This window comes from Gymnoscopelus braueri, assembly GCF_963280865.1.
Source record: "Gymnoscopelus braueri genome assembly, chromosome: 9".
NCBI classification, from domain to species: domain Eukaryota; kingdom Metazoa; phylum Chordata; class Actinopteri; order Myctophiformes; family Myctophidae; genus Gymnoscopelus; species Gymnoscopelus braueri.
Genome location: NC_137610.1, coordinates 35,226,197 through 35,249,708, shown reverse-complemented (window position 1 = coordinate 35,249,708; position 23,512 = coordinate 35,226,197). Strand labels below are relative to the sequence as shown.

At 42.5% G+C, this 23,512-nt stretch overlaps 1 protein-coding gene across 2 annotated transcripts in view; it reads right to left on the bottom strand.

Moving 5' to 3' along the window:
• Window positions 1–23,512, bottom strand: part of lrp5 (low density lipoprotein receptor-related protein 5) — a 68,845-nt gene that overhangs the window by 39,435 nt on the left and 5,898 nt on the right. For both annotated transcript variants that reach the window (XM_080438508.1, XM_080438509.1), the window contains exons 2-8: window positions 14,709–14,909; window positions 13,714–13,930; window positions 7,881–7,949; window positions 6,939–7,067; window positions 2,816–3,012; window positions 1,930–2,061; window positions 175–263 (exon numbers count right to left, since the gene is read on the bottom strand). In XM_080438508.1, coding sequence (XP_080294634.1) covers window positions 175–263; window positions 1,930–2,061; window positions 2,816–3,012; window positions 6,939–7,067; window positions 7,881–7,949; window positions 13,714–13,930; window positions 14,709–14,909 — 1,034 coding nt within the window. The remainder of the gene's footprint in view (window positions 1–174; window positions 264–1,929; window positions 2,062–2,815; window positions 3,013–6,938; window positions 7,068–7,880; window positions 7,950–13,713; window positions 13,931–14,708; window positions 14,910–23,512) is intronic.

Sequence of the window (23,512 nt, the reverse complement as noted above, 5' to 3'; positions counted from 1 at the left end):
TTAAAAGGAATTATCCTTATCCTTATTGAACAGTGCGAACAGTGTGTATTTTTGGCTGCGTATCACAGCAAAAGAATAGAATAGATCAAATTAGAATAGAATGAAATAAATGAGGCCAGAACAGAATAAAACAGAATACAGCAGAATAGAATAGACAGTGTGTTTATCCAGTACCTGTAGTACGATGTCAGTGAAGTCTGGTAGGTCCAATGAAATCCTCCTCAGGTCAGTTCGGCGGGCCAACAGCAGAACCTGCTCAGCTCCTGGAAGTGGAAACAGCAGAAACATAAGTTCTGGGAAAATCCTTACACACCGGGTAAATTATTGTTGTTTTTTTACTTTCCATCATCAAACAATGTCTTACAAGTTACAAAATTCATAGGCTAGCTCTAATTAAAATGTAGACATTCATATTTATTCTAAAGCTGACAGGACTTAGCCCTAGCTTACATTCTCATTATTGGGTTTTTGGATGAGAATGGGGTTAATACAAACTGCTACAGAATACTGCTTTTATCATTTATCTTTTATTTTATTTGATTGGACTTAGATATATATATATATATATATATATATATATATATATTCATGAGCCAAACTCAAATCCTGTAGGTCAATCAGCTCTCTCTCTCTCTCTCTCTCTCTCTCTCTCTCTCTCTCTCTCTCTCTCTAATCTCTCACGCTCTGACGCTCACATGGCCAGCTGCAGCCCAACAACCAATCAGCATCAGGCTTCCATCAGGCCAGAAACCAATCACATTTGACAGTCAGTAAACGGTCCCCTGTTTAACTATACGACTGGAGCGAGGGAAGAATAAATGAAGGGAGAGAAAGAAAGAAAGGGAAGGAGGGAGCGTCTGTGATTCCAATCTTTTCCTCGCTCCACTTCACCTCAGACACAAAGCGTCCTTAAAGACACCCCCACACACATACACACACACGTGCGCGCACGCACACACACACACACACACACACACACACACACACCGCTGCCACCACGATAACAAACACCTTCAATTTAACCAGCCAAGCTCAACAAATTAGAGACATAGATGCTTGCTCATTTTCTCTTACAAATACACACACATGAACACACACACACACACACACACACACACACACACACACACACACACACACACCCCCACACACGCACACACGCACACACGCACACACGCACACACACAGAGTTGAGTCTGACAAAGAGGTATTGTGTTTATATTGTCAACAGGCTTTGAGTGACTGGATGGCATCCTTCACTCAAACTTAATGCATTCATATTAGGCCTAATGGACACACACACACACACACACACACACACACACACACACACACACACACACACACACACACACACACACACACACACACACACACACACACACACACACACACACACACACACACACAAAGAGACATACCGGCAAACACAAACAAGCTACCAGAGTGTATCTTGTGGCAGTAGAATAAGGCTCTATTGTTTTATGATCGTGGGAATCAATATGGTTGCTGGTTAGTTTCTGCCCCCACTTCTGGGGAAAGTTTCACTTGCGTGCAATGGGAATATATATATATATGTGTGTGTGTGTGTGTGTGTGTGTGTGTGTGTGTGTGTGTGTGTGTGTGTGTGTATATATATATATATATATATATATATATATATATATATATATATATATATATATATATATATATATAAATATATACGCACTGGCATTAGGTGGTTACATTAATATAGGTCTGAAAATATCAGCAAAAGTTAAAAAGAGAAAAGGTTCTGCCAAGCAGCTATCAGACAATGACAGTATTGGCCAGTGGGGTTGTCTCCTCTAAAGTTTATGTTTCGATTTCCAGACACCCTGCTGGTTTACAGGTCACACACAGTGTGTCATATTGTGTTATGCTGTGATATGCTGGCTTCTTCCGTACCAGGTTTGCACGTCTTGCCGTCCTCTTTGAGCTGCACTCCAGTGGGACAGGCGCAGCTGTAGAAGGGCTGGACGGGAGACAACAGGCAAAGGTGGCTGCAACCGCCATTATTCTCACTGCAGGGAGTCTGGACTGGAGCGGCAGAGAGATGGAGAGAGACAGAGAGAAGGAGGCAAAGGATAAACAGAGAGTGAGAGAGGCGGGAGGAATAGAGAGAGAGAAAGAAAAACATAATTACCCCAGAATCCCCAGAAAAATAGGATTGAAAGGACAATCATTAGCTTTCCAATCCTGATAGCAGTTCCTAATCATTGCCTTTGTGTTTCCACAGCCTGTCAACACTTCTTCCAGTTTTCAGTTTTAATCCCATTTGAATTTTTAGTTGTATTATTCGAATATATTCAAATAAAAAATGTCTGTGTATTTTGTGAATACTCTGTATTTGTGAATGTATTGGTTATTGCTGTCTCTGTTTTATATGCAGAGCGACGACGTTCATATTAACTTGCTGTGTGCAGTGCATGCACTCAAACTTTATTGTTGATCATGCGAGACGTGATGAAAGCATTTGTTTTCACATCGGTAGGTCAGGAAAAGATTCGGTAGGTCATTCGATTCGTTACTCATTTATGGAGAAAATGTTTTAAACAACATTCGAATGGCAATTACACAATGTAAACAACATTCGAAGGTTATACATTCTTTTCATATTTGAATTATATTCGACTCCCAAATTTCGTTCTGACAGCACTAACACACACACACACACACACACACACACACACACACACACACACACACACACCCCCACCCCCACCCACACCCACACCCACACACACACACACACACACACACACACACACACACACACACACACACCACTTACTATAGGGCTGTCTTTGCGGCCCCAGGACTTGGATGTCCATGGGAGAGTAAATGCCACTGAGTATTTCTCTGGTCTTGTCTCCGCTGTGTTTGTTACAGGCGTGGATGGAGCGCGTCTGCCAGTCTGTCCAATACAACGTCTCATCAGACAGCGTCAAGGCAAAAGGATGGGTCAGCGTGCCCTCAACCACAGTCTCACTGGAAGGGGGTGAAAACAAAAGCACACTTTTAGTTAGATGCTGTGTGTGCGCGCGTGTGTGTGTGTGTGTGTGTGTGTGTGTATGTGTTTGCATTTGCAGCAGCTTAACCACTTGAACCTATTTTGTGTGGTAAAAAGAAAAGGTTAAATTGTGAAAACAGCCCAATGTACAAGCTCTGTAAATGTTTTGGCCTATAACAACACGACCGAAATAGGGACACCAGGTTGAAAGTTAAGTGTCACATCAATCAACATTAAGATGGAGGGAAAGAAAACTATAAAATAACATGAAGGATGAAAGTGTGTGTACGTGTGTGTGTTCCACATTGTATGTCAAAAGAGAACATATTTTAACCCATTAAACCCAGGAAAGCATCTGTGTCGTTTTAGATTTTAGCTATATATATAGCAACATAGGTTTCTCAGAAAACTCTTAGGATTTAGAACAGTGGTTTAGAACAGTGGTTCTCAAAAATAGCAGATGTACAAGCTCACACAGCGCGTTACGAAACATCTGCTATTGTTGAACTTTTTTGAAAAATCTTGAAAGTGTTTGAAAAATCTTGAATCATTTTGAACTTTATAACACAAATCTTCTCTTCTGGGGGTCCCTGGCACAGATGGGGGGTCCGCCAACAAATAAATGGGGGTCCTTGGCACAAAAAAAGTTTGAGAAATACTGATTTAGAAGGCCTTTGTAGAATCGGCCTCGGGTCTTAATGGGTTAAAAGGCGAGTCGAAATCCTTTCCAGAGTTAGAGTTTATTTTAGTAACACATGCAGGCAAACATACAGACAAGGCACACGCGCTTGCGCGCCTACACGTGCACACACACATACTTGGACGGCGGTTCAAAGGAGTCTTGTGTTTAGAATATCAATACTGCAGAAACCTGCCTTCATCAATCATGGTTTTAAGTCTTGCTACGTGAGCGTGTGTGCGTGCGCGAGTGTGTGTTGTAATACCGTGTGTGGAGGGCCAACATAGGTTAAGGTGAAAAAACAGAAAAAACTAGCTCCAGATTTCACTGCTCCGCTGCGTTTAGTGTGTGCGTGCGTGCGTGCGTGTGTGTGTGTGTGTGTGTAGTTATTAAAAAAACAGCAAATTGTTTCATTACTCAGAGCTGTCAGACACATTCAGATGAAAAGGGCCTCTTTCTCGCCCTCTGTTCTCATCTCCCTCTCTCTATTTAACACTTTCTCATTCTATCAATGTTTTATTCTCTCTCTCTCTCTGTCTATCTTTGTGTCGATCTCTGCTGGTACTGATCAATGAGCCTACATACTCTTATCACCATGACCACACTTTTGAGCAAAACAGTACTGTACTGCAGTGGTTCTCAAAGTGGGGTCCAGGGGCCCCCAGGGGTCCTTGAGGGGGGGTCCCCCACAACATGTGTTAATATAGTATGTTTAACAACTTTAGCTGTATTTTATGCTTCGGTTTTCAAAAATAGCTGATCTTCAAGCTCACAATGTGTCGCACTGTGGCGCATTGTGAGGTTGTACATCTGCAATTTTTAGCCAATCTTGAAAAAGTTTGGGAGATTTTGAATACTTTTTATTTATATTTGAACACAAATCTTCTCTCATGGGGGTTCCTGGCACCAAATCTTTTCGAAAGGGGGTCCGAGGCCAAATACATATTAATTTGGGGGTCCTATTTGGGAGAACCACTGCTGTATTGTATGCAGCTACGCGGTCCGAAAATGCACCAAAATGCATCAACATTTCTCATCTTTTTTTTTTTACCAATAAACTGATTCTATATATAGACTATAACTCAGACCATTAAACCCAAATATCTAATGGAGTAAACAAGTGTAACAACAAACCATTACTTCATTACATTGCAATTAGTATTGTATATCAATCCCCCCCAAAAAATGAACGTTCAGAAATTCTGGTGGTGCATTTAAATCCTCCATAAAATAAAATTGGGCGTATTGCTGACCGATGGCTAAACACTGACAGGACGGCACTGACTGACCTACAGTAAGGGAGTATGGAGAAACCCTCTGAAATGTTTTCCAATGCTCTGAGGGCTGCGTGATCTGCGGGCCAAAGTCAATGTTGTACCATTATGAGTCCTTGAGAATATTCCTGGCCAAAATGTACGGCCCTCAATCAGCAGTTGTGTTGCAAAAGTCTGTCCGTTAGTTAGAGGCTAACTAACAGACTGACCTTTGCAACACAACTGCTGATAGAGTCCAAGAGTTGAACTGTATGTCAGTGACGGAAGAAGCACTCACATGTTTTACTTGAGTAAAAGTATCAATACAGCAATGTAGATGTACTCTGTTACAAGTAGAAGTCCTGTATTCAAAATGTACTTGAGTAAAAGTACAAAAGTATATCTCATTGTGTAGAATGTCCCATTTCACAAGTTCAAAATGTATAAAAGATCTTTTGAAAATATCCGATCGATTGTAGATCTGCTATTTTCGAATGGCCAAAATATATATACGGCTCAAGTGGTTAGTATGTTTTGTAATAATAATCATAAAAGTAACTAGTAACTAAATTTCAAATAATTGTAGTGGAGTAAAAGTACAATATTTGTCTCTGAGATGTAGTGGAGTAGAAGTAAAGGTACTCAAGCAAAGTACAAATACCTTTTTTTTAAAACTTAAGTACAGTACTTGAATAAATCAATGTACTTGTTACATTACACCACTGACTGTATGTCAGTTCATCCGCCTTGCCAAGTCAGATTGATCAATGTTAGAACTGATCTATGATGACTAGTAGTACATAGATCATAGATGTGTGTAATGCGTCCATTACGTCGTCTTACATGTATGTGAGAGAGAGAAAGCCTGTCTATCAGAGCCGCATCACATTCTCCAAGTTTTATTTTATTCACATGTGCAATCAGTTTTAACGCAATCAATATGTGGAGAGGGGCGGAAATGGCCAGAATAAAAAGCAATTGGGCAGTACAATAAGAATTGGATGAGAGGGGGAGGGGGGGGCTGGAAAAAAGGTCAAAGTTAAGGTGAAAGATTGAGACAGAGAGGGGAGTGGATGGATGGCCAATAGATGGACAGAGAGACACAGACTGATTGGTTTCTGAATGTGGGCGGGCAAGAAAGGCAGCATTGGAGTGGCAGGGGTCAATCAGAGTGAGAAAGAGAGGGAGAGACAGAGAGAGACAGAGAGAGAGAGAGAGAGAGAGAGAGAGAGAGAGAGAGAGAGAGAGAGAGAGAGAGAGAGAGAGAGAAGCCATAGGCCTGTGTATGGTGCAGTGTGTTTTCATTGGGGCCTCCACACCAGAGCTCTGTTTGTGTTGGACAACTCTCACATACTCTCATTCTCTCTCCATTCCTTTCTCACTTTCTCTCCTTCACTGTGTCCCGCCTGCCCTGTTTTTCTCGCCCTCTCCTCCTACTGTACTAGCACTGCTGCACTCCCTCTCTCTTCTTCTCCCCTCTTCATCCTTTGCCTCACACACACACACACACACACATTCCTACTCTACCTCCATTAGCTGTGTTATGATGGAGGTTCAACAGGGTTAGTGTGAGTTCAGGTCCATCTGTGGGACATCAACAAGAGGGCCCTGTAGGTAGAGTGTGTGTGTGTGTGCGTGTGCGTGTGCGTGTGCGTGTGCGTGTGCGTGTGCGTGTGCGTGTGCGTGTGCGTGTGCGTGTGTGTGTGTGCGTGCGTGCGTGTGTGCGTGCGTGCGTGCGTGCGTGCGTGCGTCTGAAAAAGTGGCCGCACTCAAATACACATTGCCCTATCTTTCTCCTCGAAGTAAAAAGTCTCTCAGATTCTCCCTCTCAGTCTCTCTCTCTCTCTCACACACACAGACACACGCAGAGTCGCAGACACACGCAGGCACGCACGGCCGCTCACCTGCCCACACACACGCACACGCACACGCACACGCACACACACACACACACACACACACAGCTCCTTACCGTGAAGATCCATCCAGGTTAGCTCTGTGGATGAAGCTGAGCTTGGCGTCGGCCCAGTACAACTTCTGCTCCACCAAGTCTATAGTCAGACCATTAGGCCAGTATATATCCACATCCACTATCACTTTCCTATTGGACACGGACAGAGGGAGAGAAAGAGGGAGACAAAATGAGCTCTAAGAACACATCTTTTTCCAAATCCTAGAAAATATTTTTTTTACCTGATAATCTCTGGAATACAGATGGACAAATAACGTGACATCCACATAGTATTTCATAACATTAGGTGGAACAGCAACCATATAACTCCAATTAGGATTTAAAGATAATAATAATAATAATATGTAAAATATTAAAAGAATCAGCCTACACTGAGTTATTTATACACACAGTGTGATGGCTGACAATGTCTCCCATGAAGCAAACAGTGTGGTGTGGAGTAAAAGAATCATCATGTCCCTGGAAAGCACTGAGGCAAACCACTGATCACAGGCAATAAAATGACAAAAATACCCAGGAAAAAAAATACTGCAATGACCTTCCGCTCCCACAAACAGAAAACACCACATACATCAATGAGCAAAAAGAAAAAGAGAAAAGAAAAATCTTCTAATCCGGACAAATTTTATTTTATACTATACGCGCACCGAAAATGGCCGATCTACAAGCTCACAACACCTCGCAGTGCAATGTGTTGTGAGCTTGTAGATTGGCTATTTTTGGTGTGTGACACCACGCACGACAAAGTATATCAAGCCCTTAAGTTTGCTTCTGCAGGACCATGCCGATACGTCCACAAATATGTGACTGTACATACAATGAAAACATTAGAGAGTGGAACAGTATGTAAAATGGATGTACTGCACCCAGAATGGTTATGGCTTCAACGTTCATGTAGGCAAACAAAGGCTGGTAGGCTCGTTAGCTTTGGCAGAACAGTACCTGTTGCTGCCGTCCATGCCAGCGCGCTCTATCCTTGGCTCCTCCCCCCAATCGGTCCAATACATGTAGCTGGAAACAAGGAGAATGGGGAAAAATAGAGTTATACACTGCATATATGTGATGAAGAATGCGTGTCACTCTCAATTCTTAATGTCAATTGGTGTAAAAAGAATACAGCATGCAGGATGTTCATAACATTGATAGAACGATAGGTTCGGTGGTTCCTCTAGTCGATGAGATCTCTTCAGGGTCCTTCCGTTCAAGGGATTTGAGCCCTTAGAACCCTCTGGAAGACCCAAAATCCTGATTGTTATTATTATTCCTGTTTAGATCTTCCAGGTTAGTGATCTTCAGCAAATCGTTGTATCGCTTTTCCAAATAAGCGATTCTCAACTCCTTGTTCTTCACGGAGGAACCTAGCTCCTCAATGGACTCTTTCTGCTCAGCTACGGGATGTTTTTAAAATGGCAACTGTGGGGCGCAGCTCCTTTCCAATGTTGTCAATTTTCACCATTAGCTTTTCCTCCATTCCACGCAGCACAGGATGCATAGCTTCGTTCAGCAATGGCAGGGGAATCTCTTTCATTGTATCTTTTAATACAGGCTGCATAAAAATAAGAACACTAACCGACCTTTCCGAGCAGTTTCTTAGACGTTTAAAATTATTCATAGCGCTGTACAGGCAACAATAATGGACTTCTAATTTGTAAAATAAGTATGCGCCTCCTCAGAGTTCAACAAACGCGTCCTACTCGGCCGCCAGCTTCCCGGAACTCCCATTGAAATAAATAGTTGAACCCATCAGATTGTCTGCAGGCCTCAATTAAAGCCTGGAGCTTGATTTACTTAAGGGGCTTCCTTCCAGACTGACTACCTCATCACCGCCAAGCTTATCAGCTAGGGTTTGCCGATCTTGGATGTCTTCCAAACTCCCACATCTTGCATGCTTGCGACCTGTGAACATCCTACTAATGACGTCTACAAAGCTGGCATAAATCATCGTACTTTTGAGGGGCGCACACTCTGGAATCCAGAAGATGCAGAGCAAGTCTTCCTTCTTTGAATCCTTGGGTTTCGTAGGTGACGTCGTACAGCGCATAGCGGCAGTCGTCCGCAGGCAGCATCTCTATAAAGTGCTGGTAGGGGGTCCATGACGGTGGTTCCTATGTCTCCCTGCAGGATCTCTTTGCCTACGTCAAGGACAATCATCTCGTTGTCCTTGCTCACGCAGAACATCATAGCTTTCCTCGTCTTCTTCTCGTCCCCAGCCTTATGGATCTTCATGTCATTGACAATGGCATTTACTTCAGCTGACACTTTTGATTCTTTTCATTCCGGAGGCCATTGCTTTAGTTACCTCAGGTGGTGGATTGGGTTGTAGAGTTGCTTGTGGGAATAGTTTGTTGAGCCTGTTAGGTCTCATTTGCCTCTCTTCTGATTCGTTCCAGGTGTTGCGGTCTGATGTTGACCGTTCAGAACTGTATTTGTTGGTGATCTCATGTCAGATGTCCTCTGTAACAGTATATATTCAGATGATACTATGTATTCAAATGACATAATATAATATATAATCTTGTATATTATACTGTAACCTTTGACCGTATTTCTAAGGGAATATGTGAGAGAGACATGGTGGATATTGGATTGGGGGAGGGTATAGTATTGGTGTTGAGCTTGTTGTCTCTCCACTCTTTAGAGTTAATATGAATTCAAATAGAATGAATGGGTCCTCCTTGTCCTGTTTAAAAAAGAAGATGAAAAGGCTGCTAAAAGTCCTAAAATACTGAACTCTGTGTGTTCCTTGAACCATTTTGGACAGTTCAATTAAAGGAGACACTAGAACAGAACACACAAACACAAGTTTCACTAAGTTACAATTCTGTCTCTCTTTCTTCTCTCTCTCTGTGTCTCTGTCTCTGTCTGTCTAGCCATTTGAAAGTTACGGTACGTCCGTGTTATTGTAATGTGGTGAACTCTGCCGGAGAGCAGCTACTTTCCACGCAGATACTTGACTGTAAGTAGAAGGATTACAATAACAACTCCCCAATCTGCTCTATGTATTACTGGGAAGGACAGGAGAGGAGAAATAGAGAGACAGAGAAAGCAGTCTCGTTCCTGCATCATAACCACAGTCAGGAGAAGATATATTAAATATCTATTGAATTTTCTGTCCGTCCAGCTGTCCTCTCTATTTTTCTTTCCACTCTTGATTTCCAGTCATTCTGTCTCATTTTACATTTTATTTCTTTCATTCTATTATTCCAGTCCAGTCTTTCTTATAGGAGTGCAGTCAGTGTGTATACTTTTTAGACGCATGTATAAAAAGAGAACAGAATTCAAACTCAAAACTTAAAGAGTACATGGAATTGGATTTGACCACCATAACAGACCAAATGAGAGAAATACCAACTGTGTTTTGTTATGTAAAGAATAGCATATACAATGTACATTATGCATCCGTGTGTGTGTGTGTGTGTGTGTGTGTGTGTGTGTGTGTGTGTGTGTGTGTGTGTGTGTGTGTGTGTGTGTGTGTGTGTGTGTGTGTGTGTGTGTGTGTGTGTGTGTGTGTGTGTGTGTGTGTGTGCTGACACAGTTTTAGAGTAACAGACAGATCAGCATTCCTTTGGCCAGTGGGGTAGAAACAACAATTACAGCTCAGGAAACCGGAGGGAGAGAGAGAGAGAGAGAGAGAGAGAGAGAGAGAGAGAGAGAGAGAGAGAGAGAGAGAGAGAGAGAGAGAGAGAGAGAGAGAGAGAGAGAGAGAGAGAACGGTAGAGGAAGAAAAAAGGGGGGGGGGGTGATTTAGTCATTAGTACTGCTAACATCTGAAGGAAATGTTATCAAAAGGCTGAAGCTTTACTGGTGATACCAAGAGAGACAACTACACAAAGACTACACGCACACGCACGCACACGCACACACACACACACACACACACACACACACACACACACACACTAGAGCCCGGCCGCTGCCAATTCTTTTTTTTATGTCCGATTCAGATCCCGATTTTGTGAGCAACCAAGACCACTGATTACCAATGTTTTGACTAAAAAGTTCATCATTTTCTAATCAATTTGAATAATGTACATTTGATTAGAGTTTGTATTTAAGAACATTTAACTTGCAAGTAAACAAATACATAGAAATAAACACAAATAACGTTTGGATATAAAACATAAACACATAAAATGTTTCTTTATTTCATTCAACCACTTAACCTCAATTCAAAATCTTTCAAAAATAGCAGATCTACAATCTATCGGCCAGACCGATATATCGTTTGGGCTCTAAAACACACATGCACGCACGCACTTAGTCACTCACTGAAGCTCGCACGCACGCACACAAACCTGTTTACACTAGGAGCACCGTTAAGCAACCCCAGGTTACAAGAAAGTGTTTTATTAGGGTCTGGAGCTGTCTAACAATATTAAGGTTATTAATGTTATATACCAGGCTAAAGTGCCTGGTTGGCAACCACAATGCAAAGTAGAGATTATTGGAATATTCAGCGGTCACATTAGAGTAAAATCGCTACATTTGATATGACAACTTCTGATCTCTCCTTTTGATGGTCAAATAAAGACCATATTATTTTAGTGTCCAAAAGCAGTTGTACTTGTTGTTCCCTCGAGTTAATCAGTGACAGACAAGCTGGTCTGAAGTTCACATCCAGGGTAAAAAGCTATTTTTCTCAACAAACAGCTGTAATATGCCCCTCTGTTCTATTCTATTCTATTCCAAGAGGACTAAATCTATCAGCAGAAATAAATCTATCAGCTAAGAAGGGCAGGTTTTGCTGACATATAGTGTTTCCATGCATACCCACACACACACACACACACACACACACACACACACACACACACACACACACACACACACACACACACACACACACACACACACACACACACACACACACACACACACACACACACACACACACACACACACACACACAGTCCATATTGAGAGCATGGAAATTACAATGTGAGATTAAGCACAACAGAGAAAGGAAACGCTCAGCTCACAAATACACTCGTCAACTTCTCGATTGGATTCGTTTCCTTTCAGCCCTCTCCCTAGATCTTTTGTCCGTTGTCTGACCCTATTATGTCCCATAATATGATAAATAAAAAAATAGATTAATCAAATAATCAAATGACAGAAAAAAAAATGTATTCAGGTTTAGCAATTAAATAAGTTTGGTTAGTGATGATGTGATATTCAAAACGTGCCACCGTGCCAGCTAGTCTTTCCATATAATAAAATGAAAAGACAGCCCGTGTTTTTGACTGCAGGATAAACATATTGAGCAATTTCAAGATGCTTGTTTGGGCTCAGATAAAACGGTTTATGGTCTAAATTAATTGCAAACATTAATCAAGCAGTGTAGAAGAATTATCAACAGATTAATTGATTTAGAAAATGATCATTAGTTGCAGCACCTAGTCTCCTGCTTCCTTACGGGTGCATTTGGTTATCTTAAGCCCTATTTTCAATATTATATCAAATAACCAGTCTACAAGCCCAAAACGTGTTGCAAAGTGACGCATTGAGAGCTTGAAGATCTGCTATTTTCACTATTTTTGAAAAAAAAGTTTGAACATGTTCGCCTATAAGGAGTCAGGACATGCCCAAATTGGGGACGCCAGGGTTAAACTTGTTAAAATTAGCACTCAGGATATTACAGTGCAACATTACAGGTGTCTGCCAAAACAGGGGTAGCAGCCACCGTGTTAATAAACCCATGCCATGTCATGATTTATGGCTTCATGTGTGCAAACGGCCTTGGCAAAGACTCAACAAGTGTGTGGGACTGTGCTGCTGGGTGATGACACCGTCATGGCATGCAAGGTATTGTTCATAGTGGTGGAAAACACTGTCTCAGTGCTTCCATGACTCTTGTCCCAAAGGATGTGCATGTATGTATGTATGCTATACATAGAGACTATAAATACATACAGATTCAGGGACCTCCCGAGTCCCCACACAAAGGACCCCCACTCTAAGACATGCTACTACTGTGTGTGCGTGTGTGTGTGTGTGTGTGTGTGTGTGTGTGTGTGTGTGTGTGTGTGTGTGTGTGTGTGTGTGTGTGTGTGTGTGTGTGTGTGTGTGTGTGTGTGTGTGTGTGTGTGTGTGTGTGTGTGTGTGTGTGTGTGTGTGTGTGTGTGTGTGCCTGCGTGTGCGTGTGTGTGTGTGCATTTGCTGCAGCTTAGCCACTTAAACCTATTTTGTGTGGTAAAAAGAACATTTAAAATAATGAAAACAGCCCAATGTACAAGCTCTGAAAATGTCTTGACCTATAATAACACGACCGAAACAGGGACACCAGGTTGAAAGTGATAAGAAATGAGGTGTCACATCAATCAACATTAAGGTGTTGATTGAAGGTGTGTGTGTACTTGTATTACTATACATGTGAAGGTGAAATGTGCCCAAACGTATAGTATAGTACAATTAGCAAAATAGATAGAGTGAGGAGGACCATTTTCCAGGTCCTCACAAGAAAAATGGTTGTTTTATGGTTAAAAAAGGTTTGGGGAGTTAGGCTTACAATTAGAAAAAGATTCAGGTTGGGGTTAGGATCAGTGTTGCCATGTTCGCTGATTATAAGCGACTTTGGGCTTGTTTGTGCGTGTGTGCGTGTGTGTGCGTGTGCGGGCGTGCGTGCGTGCATGTGTGTGCCATTGTTGAAGCCACTGTTGGGCTGGGTTTAGCACTATATTCCAGGCCTACTGCATAAAATACAACTTATTGTTGTATATTTTTACGTGGTGTGTGAATTTATGTGTAGGTGTGTGTGTGTGTGTGTTCTGTTTACCGATGAGCAGGGTTGAGCGCTATTGCCCTGGGCTGGTCCAGGTCCAACCAGAACAGGACTTTCCGTGAGGTTCCATCCAGGTTTGCAACTTCAATCCGATTGGTCTCAGAGTCTGTCCAATACAACTTCCTTCCCAGCCAATCGCATGCGAGCCCATCGGGACTATCCAATCCAGAGACAACTACAGCCTGGCCTGTTCCTAGTGCCTCTTTCAGTGCTATGGATAGAGAGAAAGAGAGCAGAGTAAGTGTCACATAATGGCATACTGTACCTTTAGGGCAGCGAGTAAGTATTGTTTTAGTAGCCATCACGTTTTATTTATGGGGACGGGCAGCAGGAAAGCTGAGTGGGAGAGGAGAGCATAGACTCGAGGAGTTCAATCTGGGAGAATTCAGTCTTGGGTCTGTGTGGATCAACAGACAGGGGTTTTAACCACTACGCTGTATCACCATGTGTTGAATATGTTATCAATTAATTCATCTAAACACAGAATTTTTTTTCTAAATGTTTGCTTCTTTCTTATATTATTTGACAATTTGGCCAATGTATGACCAGTTTTTATACTATTAAAAAAAAAGGCAATTACTGCATAAAAAGTATAAACAAACTATACTATAAAATCCCACAGGTTGAGAACCACTGCAATAGCAGACTATTGCACTACCGTAGCACATCGCATGTCTTTATGTGTCTATATAAACACTTGGCAAACACAGCCTGGTTAATATCCCCCCAGAGTCTGGTGTGTTTCTACAAGGGCGAGTTTATATTGATAGCAATACAGTTTGGAATGTCCCCCATGCTCTGGTTAAGGAGACAAAGTATTATGTCAATGTAACCATGTACCAAGTCAAGCCTTCTAGAGAGGACAATATTTCTGGGGGCGCCAGGAAAAATATTGCCTAGGGCGCCAAATTGCCTAGCACCGGCCCTGGTGACAGCCCTAGTAAGAGTCAGTAATAAACAGTCAGTATTAAACATCAAGGCAGTCTTACAGTTGGATGACTGGTTCCAGTGGGTCTGTTTGATGGCCTCTTCGCTGACGTCCGTCCAGAATATCAGGCCCTCCGAGTACAAGAAGTCCACAGCCGCAGCGTCCTCCAGGTCACTCACGACGACCGCTGACTCCCCCCGCACGCCGTCCGCATCGACCAAACGCACGTCACGCCGATTCGCAAACAGGAGAAGAGGGGAGCCTGGAGAGAAGGGAAAGGGTATAAAGAGAGCATAGGATGAGGATGGAGGCCATGTTATTATTACTTTGGGGAGAGGAGAGGAGAGGAGAGGAGAGGAGAGGAGAGGAGAGGAGAGGAGAGGAGAGGAGAGGAGAGGAGAGGAGAGGAGAGGAGAGGAGGGGAGGGAGAGGAGGTAAAAACTCTGGCCATACTCCTTTCTCCAGGGAGAAAAATGGCCAGAGTAAAAATGTTGAAAAATATAAACCACCACAACACAGACTGTTGATGCTTACACAGTGTGACGTGGGAGTTTGGTGAAAACAGTAGGTTATTTGTCAGTCTCAAGTCATTTGTCAGTCTCAAGTAAAGGAGCCAATCTTCGTTCCTACTCTCACTTATGGTCATGAAATGTGGATCATTACCAAAAGAACGAGTTCATGGATACAATCGGTCGAAACAGGGTTTCTCAGGAGGTTGGCTGGCATCTCCTTTATGGATAAAGGTTAGAAGCTCAGTCATCGATGAGGGACTCTGAGCAGAGCCCCTGCTCCTTTGTATAGAAAGGAGCCAGTAGTTGTTTCGGGCATCTCTAGGATGCCTCCTGGTCGCCTCCAGCTAGGAAGAGGCCACAGGACAGACTGAGGACCAGGTGGTGGGATTATCTCTACGCTGGCCTGGGAATGCCTCGGGAACCCCCAGTCAGAGCTGGCTAATGTGGACACAGAAAGGGAAATTTGGGTTTCTCTGCTGGAACTGCTACCTCTGCGACCCGACTTCGGATAAGCGGTTGAAGATGATTGTATCGGTGGTAAGGGGCACGTGCTGTGTGATAATAACCACAAATAATGTTGTTTCACAATGGACCTCAGTGAATTTCAACAGTGATAATTAATAGTTACCCGGCCACCCCAGTGAAACTACACTAACCCATCAAGGCAGGACCTAAGAAGACATACGTGAAATTGACTAAAATCATTATCTCTGTAACGGCATTTTGGGCCATTAGACGCTGTACTTGAAAAGTGACCTGTAGACGAGAGGGACGGAGCCTATTATAACGTGGACGATAACCCAGATTGTGAGATAACTCATTATGTCTGAAGCGCGTTATAACACCCCCCCCCCCAAAATAAATAAATCATAATAATCATAATAAAGTAAGAACCTCCAATAAGAACATAAGTAGCTTTTCTCTGTGCACTACTGCATGTCAGCTGAATGTTCATCATGATAGGGGAATTCAGAGTTTCATTAAGTTCAACAAATAAATAAAAAACCTGAATACCAGTAAAAACTGAACACGAAACCAATTTCACTGATGTAAATAAACATGAACGGAATATGAGACAGAATCCAATCCAAGTCTGTGTGACTTGGTTAAACCAAGATGTTTTTTCTTTTAAAGAAATTTGACATTAAATTTAAGACTTTTTAATACTTTTTTTATTGGAATTTTTGTACTTAAACTCTTTTAAGGCAGGACAATTATAAAACACAATTTGAGATATGTTAAAAGACTTTTTTCAGGATCTGCATTCTGCAGACAGCACTGGTAGTTGGCATCCCAGTGACACAGGCCCGAGCTGACACGATAGCTGACACAGGGCCTGTGGTGAGCCCGGTGGTTTGGTCTGGCAGCGTGGCACTGCTGGCATGCTGTGTTCTGGCACCAACATGGCCAACTCTAATTCCCTCAGCAGCGCGCGCGCACACACACACACACACACACACACACACACACACACACACACACACACACACACACACACACACACACACACACACACACACACACACACACACACACACACACACACACACACACACACACACACACACAGAGCTGTCAGTCAGAAAGAAAACCTTCCAATCTCCACAAGAGGCACATTTTTCAACAAAGAAGAAGAAAAATAGCTGTATTGTCTTGAATGACAACCACGCATTTTTTTTGTTTGTTTTCTTTTAGTTTTTTTGGGTGGTTTTTAAGGCTCATGGAACTTACTCAGCATTTAGAGGACTGTGTTGACTTTGAATCCAAGGAAAATACAAAACAAGTGTAAGGGCGCGCCCCCACCAAGAGTTGGCTGGCTGCTGTTTGCAGAATCTGCCAATGCATTGTCAATGCAAATGCGTTGATTCACGCAAGAGCAGATTTTTCCGCCTCTCGCGCAGACCTTGCGTTTATCTGCTCTCCGCGACTAAGCATAAAACTGCTGGAGGCAGGCGCTGATTTTCTCCCTCTGTCCAATCGGGTGAGTCGAAGGCGGACCGTCTCAAGACTCAGGAAGCAACATGGTGCTCAAGGCAGCAGGCGTAGGCTCCTGAAAGTGAGTGACAGGCGCGACACTCCCGTTTTTTAGAATCCGCTGGCTGCAAAAAACTGTGGCCGCGCACAACCTGCGTTTATCAGCGGCCAGCCAACTCTTGGTGGGGGCGCGCCCTAAAAAGACTTTTCAGGTGAAGTGAACCAGTTAGATTCTTGTCAAAATTGTCATTTAGGCAAATTCAGTGCCAATGAAGAAAGAAAGGATGAAAAAAAAAAAGCAAATTGAGTTGGGATCTTTACACAATGACCGCCACACACACAGTAAAGTCTGCACTATGAAAAATGTTGGTAAAAAATGTTGCACAAATCACATTCCTAACAATTAGACCTATGCCTCAATCATATTGTGTTGTGCACTTTATTAGGTTTAGGGCTATCATGTCTAAACTTCATAAACTTTTTTGCATTCAGTGCTTCCAATTTCCCAAAATAGTAACCACAGAATTGAATTGGCCTATATGATACCAGATCTGGTCACATTCAAATAAAATTGACTTGACTCACAATACACAATGAAGAATTTCAGCCCAATGTCTGTACCAGGTGTATGGAAGGAAATGAGCTAGCCCTGCTTATAATTACATTATGTACATGTAATGTAAAAGACATGTACAGCAAAGCAGACTGGGAAGTCTCGGTCAAAAATGAAAGGGACAGTTGTGTGTCTAAAAGGAAATCTCGAATCCATGAAAATAATTCCAATTAATTTAAATGTGTAATAGGTCATTATCACAGGTTTTGCTTGACTGAGGATGAGGATTAAAGCCCCATACTGGTGTCAACACATGTATTGTCTATTCACAGCTTTGGCCATTGATGATACATACATATATATATGCTACCATAATAACCAAGGGCTGGCCAAGACAATCCAAAAATGTTTATACTCAGTCAGTTGGCAGTGGCACATTAGTATAAACATCAGTATAGAATTTTACCACAACTGCCTGGTGCAAATTCCTATTCCTCTTGACAAATCTGGTTGTACTAGTGGGTTCAGCAGTAAAACATTCTACATTTAGAAAACTCACAAGTTCACCAAACTAGGATTTTTGGTTGTTATAGCAACAAATAGAAAGGACAACGCAAAACAGAGAACAAGACTGAGAGCGAGGGAGAGAGGGAGAGAGAGAGAGAGAGAGAGAGAGAGAGAGAGAGAGAGAGAGAGAGAGAGAGAGAGAGAGAGAGAGTTTGAGTGAGTGAGAGAGAGAGAGAGAGATAGAAATAGAGAGAGATTGCAGTCATGGGTTCTTCCTGCCATCTCTACACCCAGAGAGGGACACTACAGCTGGGATTAGTTTTGGCTGACCTCCCCTGGCCAGCTGGGCTTTCTGGACCTCAAGAAGACAATCCACGACTACCACATTCAAAAGCCCCTTTTATACATGGAAAACATATCATTGCCAGTTGCCAGATTAACTATTGCAGTGAAGGTAACAGATCTGGCTAGTTCCCACAACCAACAACTGCTTGCCCGGACAAACTGTCAGGGTTGAGAATAGGGACAGTTTATTCTGTCATTTTCTTGGTTGTAGTGTATTTTGGAAACCTTTCTCTGAGACAAGGAATTTTAATTTAGGATTTCTACCAACTGCACATCCTGGTGACCTGGTCTTAATAACCACATAATCAACCTTACATTCCCATTAGCTACTTCTATGTCCACATGCTGAGTAATCAAGGGAGAATCAAATGTTACAAAGTTAGCTGACATTTGTCGACTGACGGCACTGTTGTAAAAACATCCCTTTACCTTGACAAATCTCCTGCTTGTTTGTTTTTATCTCTGCATTATTACGCTTGAAAAAAGGGAGAAGTAAGAAAACACTAATAAGGATTTAAAAGTCTGCTGTCAATGGATTATTTTGAGCAACGGCATTGAAAATAACTAAACTTTTAAACAAGCTCACAATGTTGTCATCTCAAGTTGAGATGACAACATTGTGGAAGCAAAATACAAGGTTACAGGTTAGCGGGATTTTGCATTGAAATTATGATTTGATCATTTATTGTGACAATATGAATTTATTTATTAAATGAAAAAAACGCGGTGAAAAAGCAACGTGTCCCGACAGTTCACCGGTCACTGTGAATATTCACAGATTTGACATTTGATGGAGTCAAGTCTATTGCATGTCTGGTCCAACTGATTCGGACATTCTCACATACAGCCCTCCGGATAACATCTAGATGAGTGAAAGCAGCTATACTTTTATTCTATGGCACGGCACGGCAGATTAAGTTACTTCCAACAAAATGTTTCATTCACACTAGCAGAAAAGAGACATGCAAACAAGTCAATACAAACCCCTGTGTAAATAATGGCTTGAACTGGATTTTACAGATGAGCTCCTCAATGTTGTTTCTGTAAAACCAGCGGCTATAGTAATTGTTTTGCTTCATAAGATATTTCATAGCATTGATCTATTTGTTGAAAATGGGCCCGGACTGCAGGCCTAGTGGTCCGGGCACCTAGGCTCTCATGTCTAATGTAGCCTGACAGTGCATTGTGGGTTCGAGTCCCGTTCCCAACAATTTTTACTGCATGTCTCTCCCCATCTCTCTCTCCTTGTTTCCTGTCCATCTACACTTTCCACTATAAATAAAGGCAGAAAAGCCCCCAAAAAAAAACAACAACAAAAAAACTTGAAAATGAACAGACACATTTTGTTTTCTGGATTCCTGTTCATAGATTATAGCTGCTACTACGACTGCCCCTGATTATTTTGTCTGTTCATTTCTTCCCAAAAGGGAAGATTTATTCCCAAAAGTAAGTTTCACCTACTTCTAAGTTTCTTCACCTACTTCCAGTAGATTCTGGTTCCGGTAGAATAAAACCTGTGTTGAGTAATCATAAGTTCTTATTTGGAAATCCACCCAGTTTTAAGAGGAATTCCCATTTCGTTCTGTCTCATGCTGGCTACAGTATTACTGCAGAACTCTACACACAACACAGTCTAATTCATTGTCATCAATTAACATAGGCCGTCTGTCTTCATGCAGGCAGTTGTCTTAACAGATTGATTGATTTTGAATCCTCAAAAAAATGTCATATGACTCACTGAAGCACATAAATTTAATATTTTGTCAAAAGGTCCTTTAAAACGAATAGTCGAATATTCACATTAAAATACAGAATCAGATTTGACCAATTCAATTGGAAATGTGCCCTGCCTTTTTTTTTTGGGGGGGGGGGGGGGGGGGGAGATGAAAGTCAATAGTAGCTGTCATTTTTATGTATAATTTAAGCAACATTTTTCTTAAATTTCCATAAACTACATCTAAAAAATATCATGGGAGTCATGGGTATTTTTTTGTTGGAAAACAATAAGAAATGAAATCCAAGGCTCTTTTTTGTTCAAAAGAATAAAAGTCTTTATTCTTGTGGCTACCCTACGCTGCAGTAAGCAGAAATGCCAGCACAATCTTCTGGGATGCAAACTACACAACAGAGGAGAATGGAGAAAAGTGGGGGTAATGGGAATCTCCATTTGAAAAATAATAGGAGTTACTGTACTTGTCCAAAATGCCTGAAATCCTGGATGGTAAAATATAAATAAATAAATAACACTTCTATGCTATCCAACTGCTTCCAACAGTCTGCTTTTCCACAAATGAGTGCAATGCCCATTAGTGGATCTGTCTAACAGTAACGTTTGGGTCCTTCTCTTCTGACTCCTGACTCACTTCAAATGGCTTTACTGCACCTGGCTGCGTGTGTGTGTGTGTGTGTGTGTGTGTGTGTGTGTGTGTGTGTGTGTGTGTGTGTGTGTGTGTGTGTGTGTGTGTGTGTGTGTGTGTGTGTGTGTGTGTGTGTGTGTGTGCGTGTAGCACAACACAAAGGAACAGCTGAGGAGTTTGAGCTTGTCAGTAGGATTAACAATCAGAGTGGGAGGAGACAGAAAGACAGAGGAGGGCCGTGTGTCTGTGTGTGTGTGTGTGCGTGCATGTGTATGTGTATGTGTGTGTGTGTGCCCCCCCCCCCCCCCCCCCCCACGCTGTTGTGGGGTGGGGGCCACAAAGTACCAGGTCTGAAAAGACAGAGAGGCCCAGAAGAAGTTGTATAGCTTAGGAAATGGACTGCTTCACCCCCACCACACACATGCATTCACGCATGCATAGACTGCACACACACACACACACACACACACACACACACACACACACACACACACACACACACACACACACACACACACACACACACACACACACACACACACACACACACACACACACACACTCACCCCATTCTCAGCTCCCTTGTTTTGTTCTGCTTGAAAGAATAACTAACAGCCTCCCTCGCTTTACACCTTATCAGGGAACCCTGTGTGTGTGTGTGTGTGTGTGTGTGTGTGTGTGTGTGTGTGTGTGTGTGTGTGTGTGTGTGTGTGTGTGTGTGTGTGTGTGTGTGTGTGTGTGTGTGCGTGTGCATGTGTGTGTGTGTGTGTGTGTGCATGTATGTGTATGTGGAGTGTTGAGAGGGTGAAAGGGAAGGAAGAGATTTTCTTCACACCTCCCCAGTTGGGACAAGAAAAATTTGCGTGACGTGCACAGAGCACATATTTATGCAGCCTCTGTGTGTGTGCGTTGTGTGTGTGTGTGTGTGTGTGTGTGTGTGAGAGAGAGAGGGGACCCCAGAGAAATCATAGCAGTCTGCGACAGACTTCCTCCCCTCTCTCTCTCTCTCTCATTACCCCTCCTCCCTTCTTCCTCTCGCTCTTTCTCATCTTCCATCCTCCCTTGCCTTCCACCTCTTTTCTCTCCTCTCTCATGTTTTTTCCCACCTCCTTCCCTCGCTCGCTCGCTCCTTCTCACCTCTGTCAATCCCTGCCCCCCCCCGCCCTCTACTTCATCTTCCTCCTCCTCTCCCCTTAACTCTCTCAGTCTCTCTTCTTCCACTCTCTACCTCCTACTCCTGTTTTCTCTCCTTCCCTCCTTCCTTCCCTCCACCTATCCCAGTTGTATGAAATCAAAACAGCAGAACCTGCTCATGTTTCACGCCCCGAAAAAAAAAAAAAGGAAAAACAGGAAAAGATTCAATCTCTTCTGTACATTCCTTCTCTGCACTGCAACCCAATCTCCTCTCTCTCTCTCTCTCCTCTCCTGCCCTCCTCCTTTTCCTCTCTCACCTCCACCCAGCGCCTCTGCCAGTACCCTCCTCCTCCATATGTCTCTCCTTGCGTTCGTTCATCAGCCCCCCCGCCCCATCTCCTTCGTTTCTCCCCTTAACTTCTGCTTTCTTGCCGCTTGCTAACTCTTCATAGGTTTCTGTATGACGCCCCTACCCACCTGTGGGAGACTCTCCATCAACACATGATATATATTATAATATAATAATAATATTATATACATAATATACACATAATACATAATATGATTAAACCACGCGTCCAAGGACGCAAGTTCTTTGCGTTCTTAGTTATGTGTCGTTTGTTGACTAGAGCTCATTCCATTTACTCTGATCTTGCACTTGTAAAGTCGCTCTATATAAAAGCATCTGCTAAATGCTTAAATTGTAAATTGTAGATTGTAGATTGAGAAACAGCCTTTGTGAATATGTGGGTGCCTTCACGTGGTTTTATCTTATGTGTCCATGGAGAGTCTCCCACCTGCGGCAGCACTTTTCCCTCAGTCATTGCATTTCAGCACCCTGGCCTGAATTCAAGGCATTTTAACCGCTCACCCAGCAATCCATACTGTAATTCATTCACTGGTGATACAGCCTTCTTTCTTTATCATCCAATCATGGATTGATTTAACAACCTTTCTCTTATGACACAAGAGGAAAGTCCACCTCCTGAACTGAATACAGGTGTACCTTAACAGCAACAAACTACAAGTCACTATTTTTACAGTGTGGCTCTGCAGGAGTCTACTAGCCATCTATGAGAGTCTGGGTTTCCAGAGCTAATCCCGCAAACTGCGAGACAGATCAGTACCAAATGTATTGTGCACTGCACACTGCCAGTAGTCCAAAGAAGCAACTCCACTAATTATTTTTATAATTTCTGAATTATTTAACTTTAATTTCAGAATGGAAGTCAGTGGGATTCTGATCCAGCTGAAACCTTGCCTAATGTTAGCGTCATATGTCATAGATATGTCATATATAGATGACTGAAGTCATAGATGACTGGCCACAAGCAGTCCGACAGGACAGGAGACGGAACTGGATTTAAGAAATGGCCAATGAATTCAATGATGACAATGACATTATAACATTTTAAGCCAATTAAAGACCCTATGACGTTTTGTTTAGCATGAAAAGATCATCCAAATGTGAGATGTAAGACAC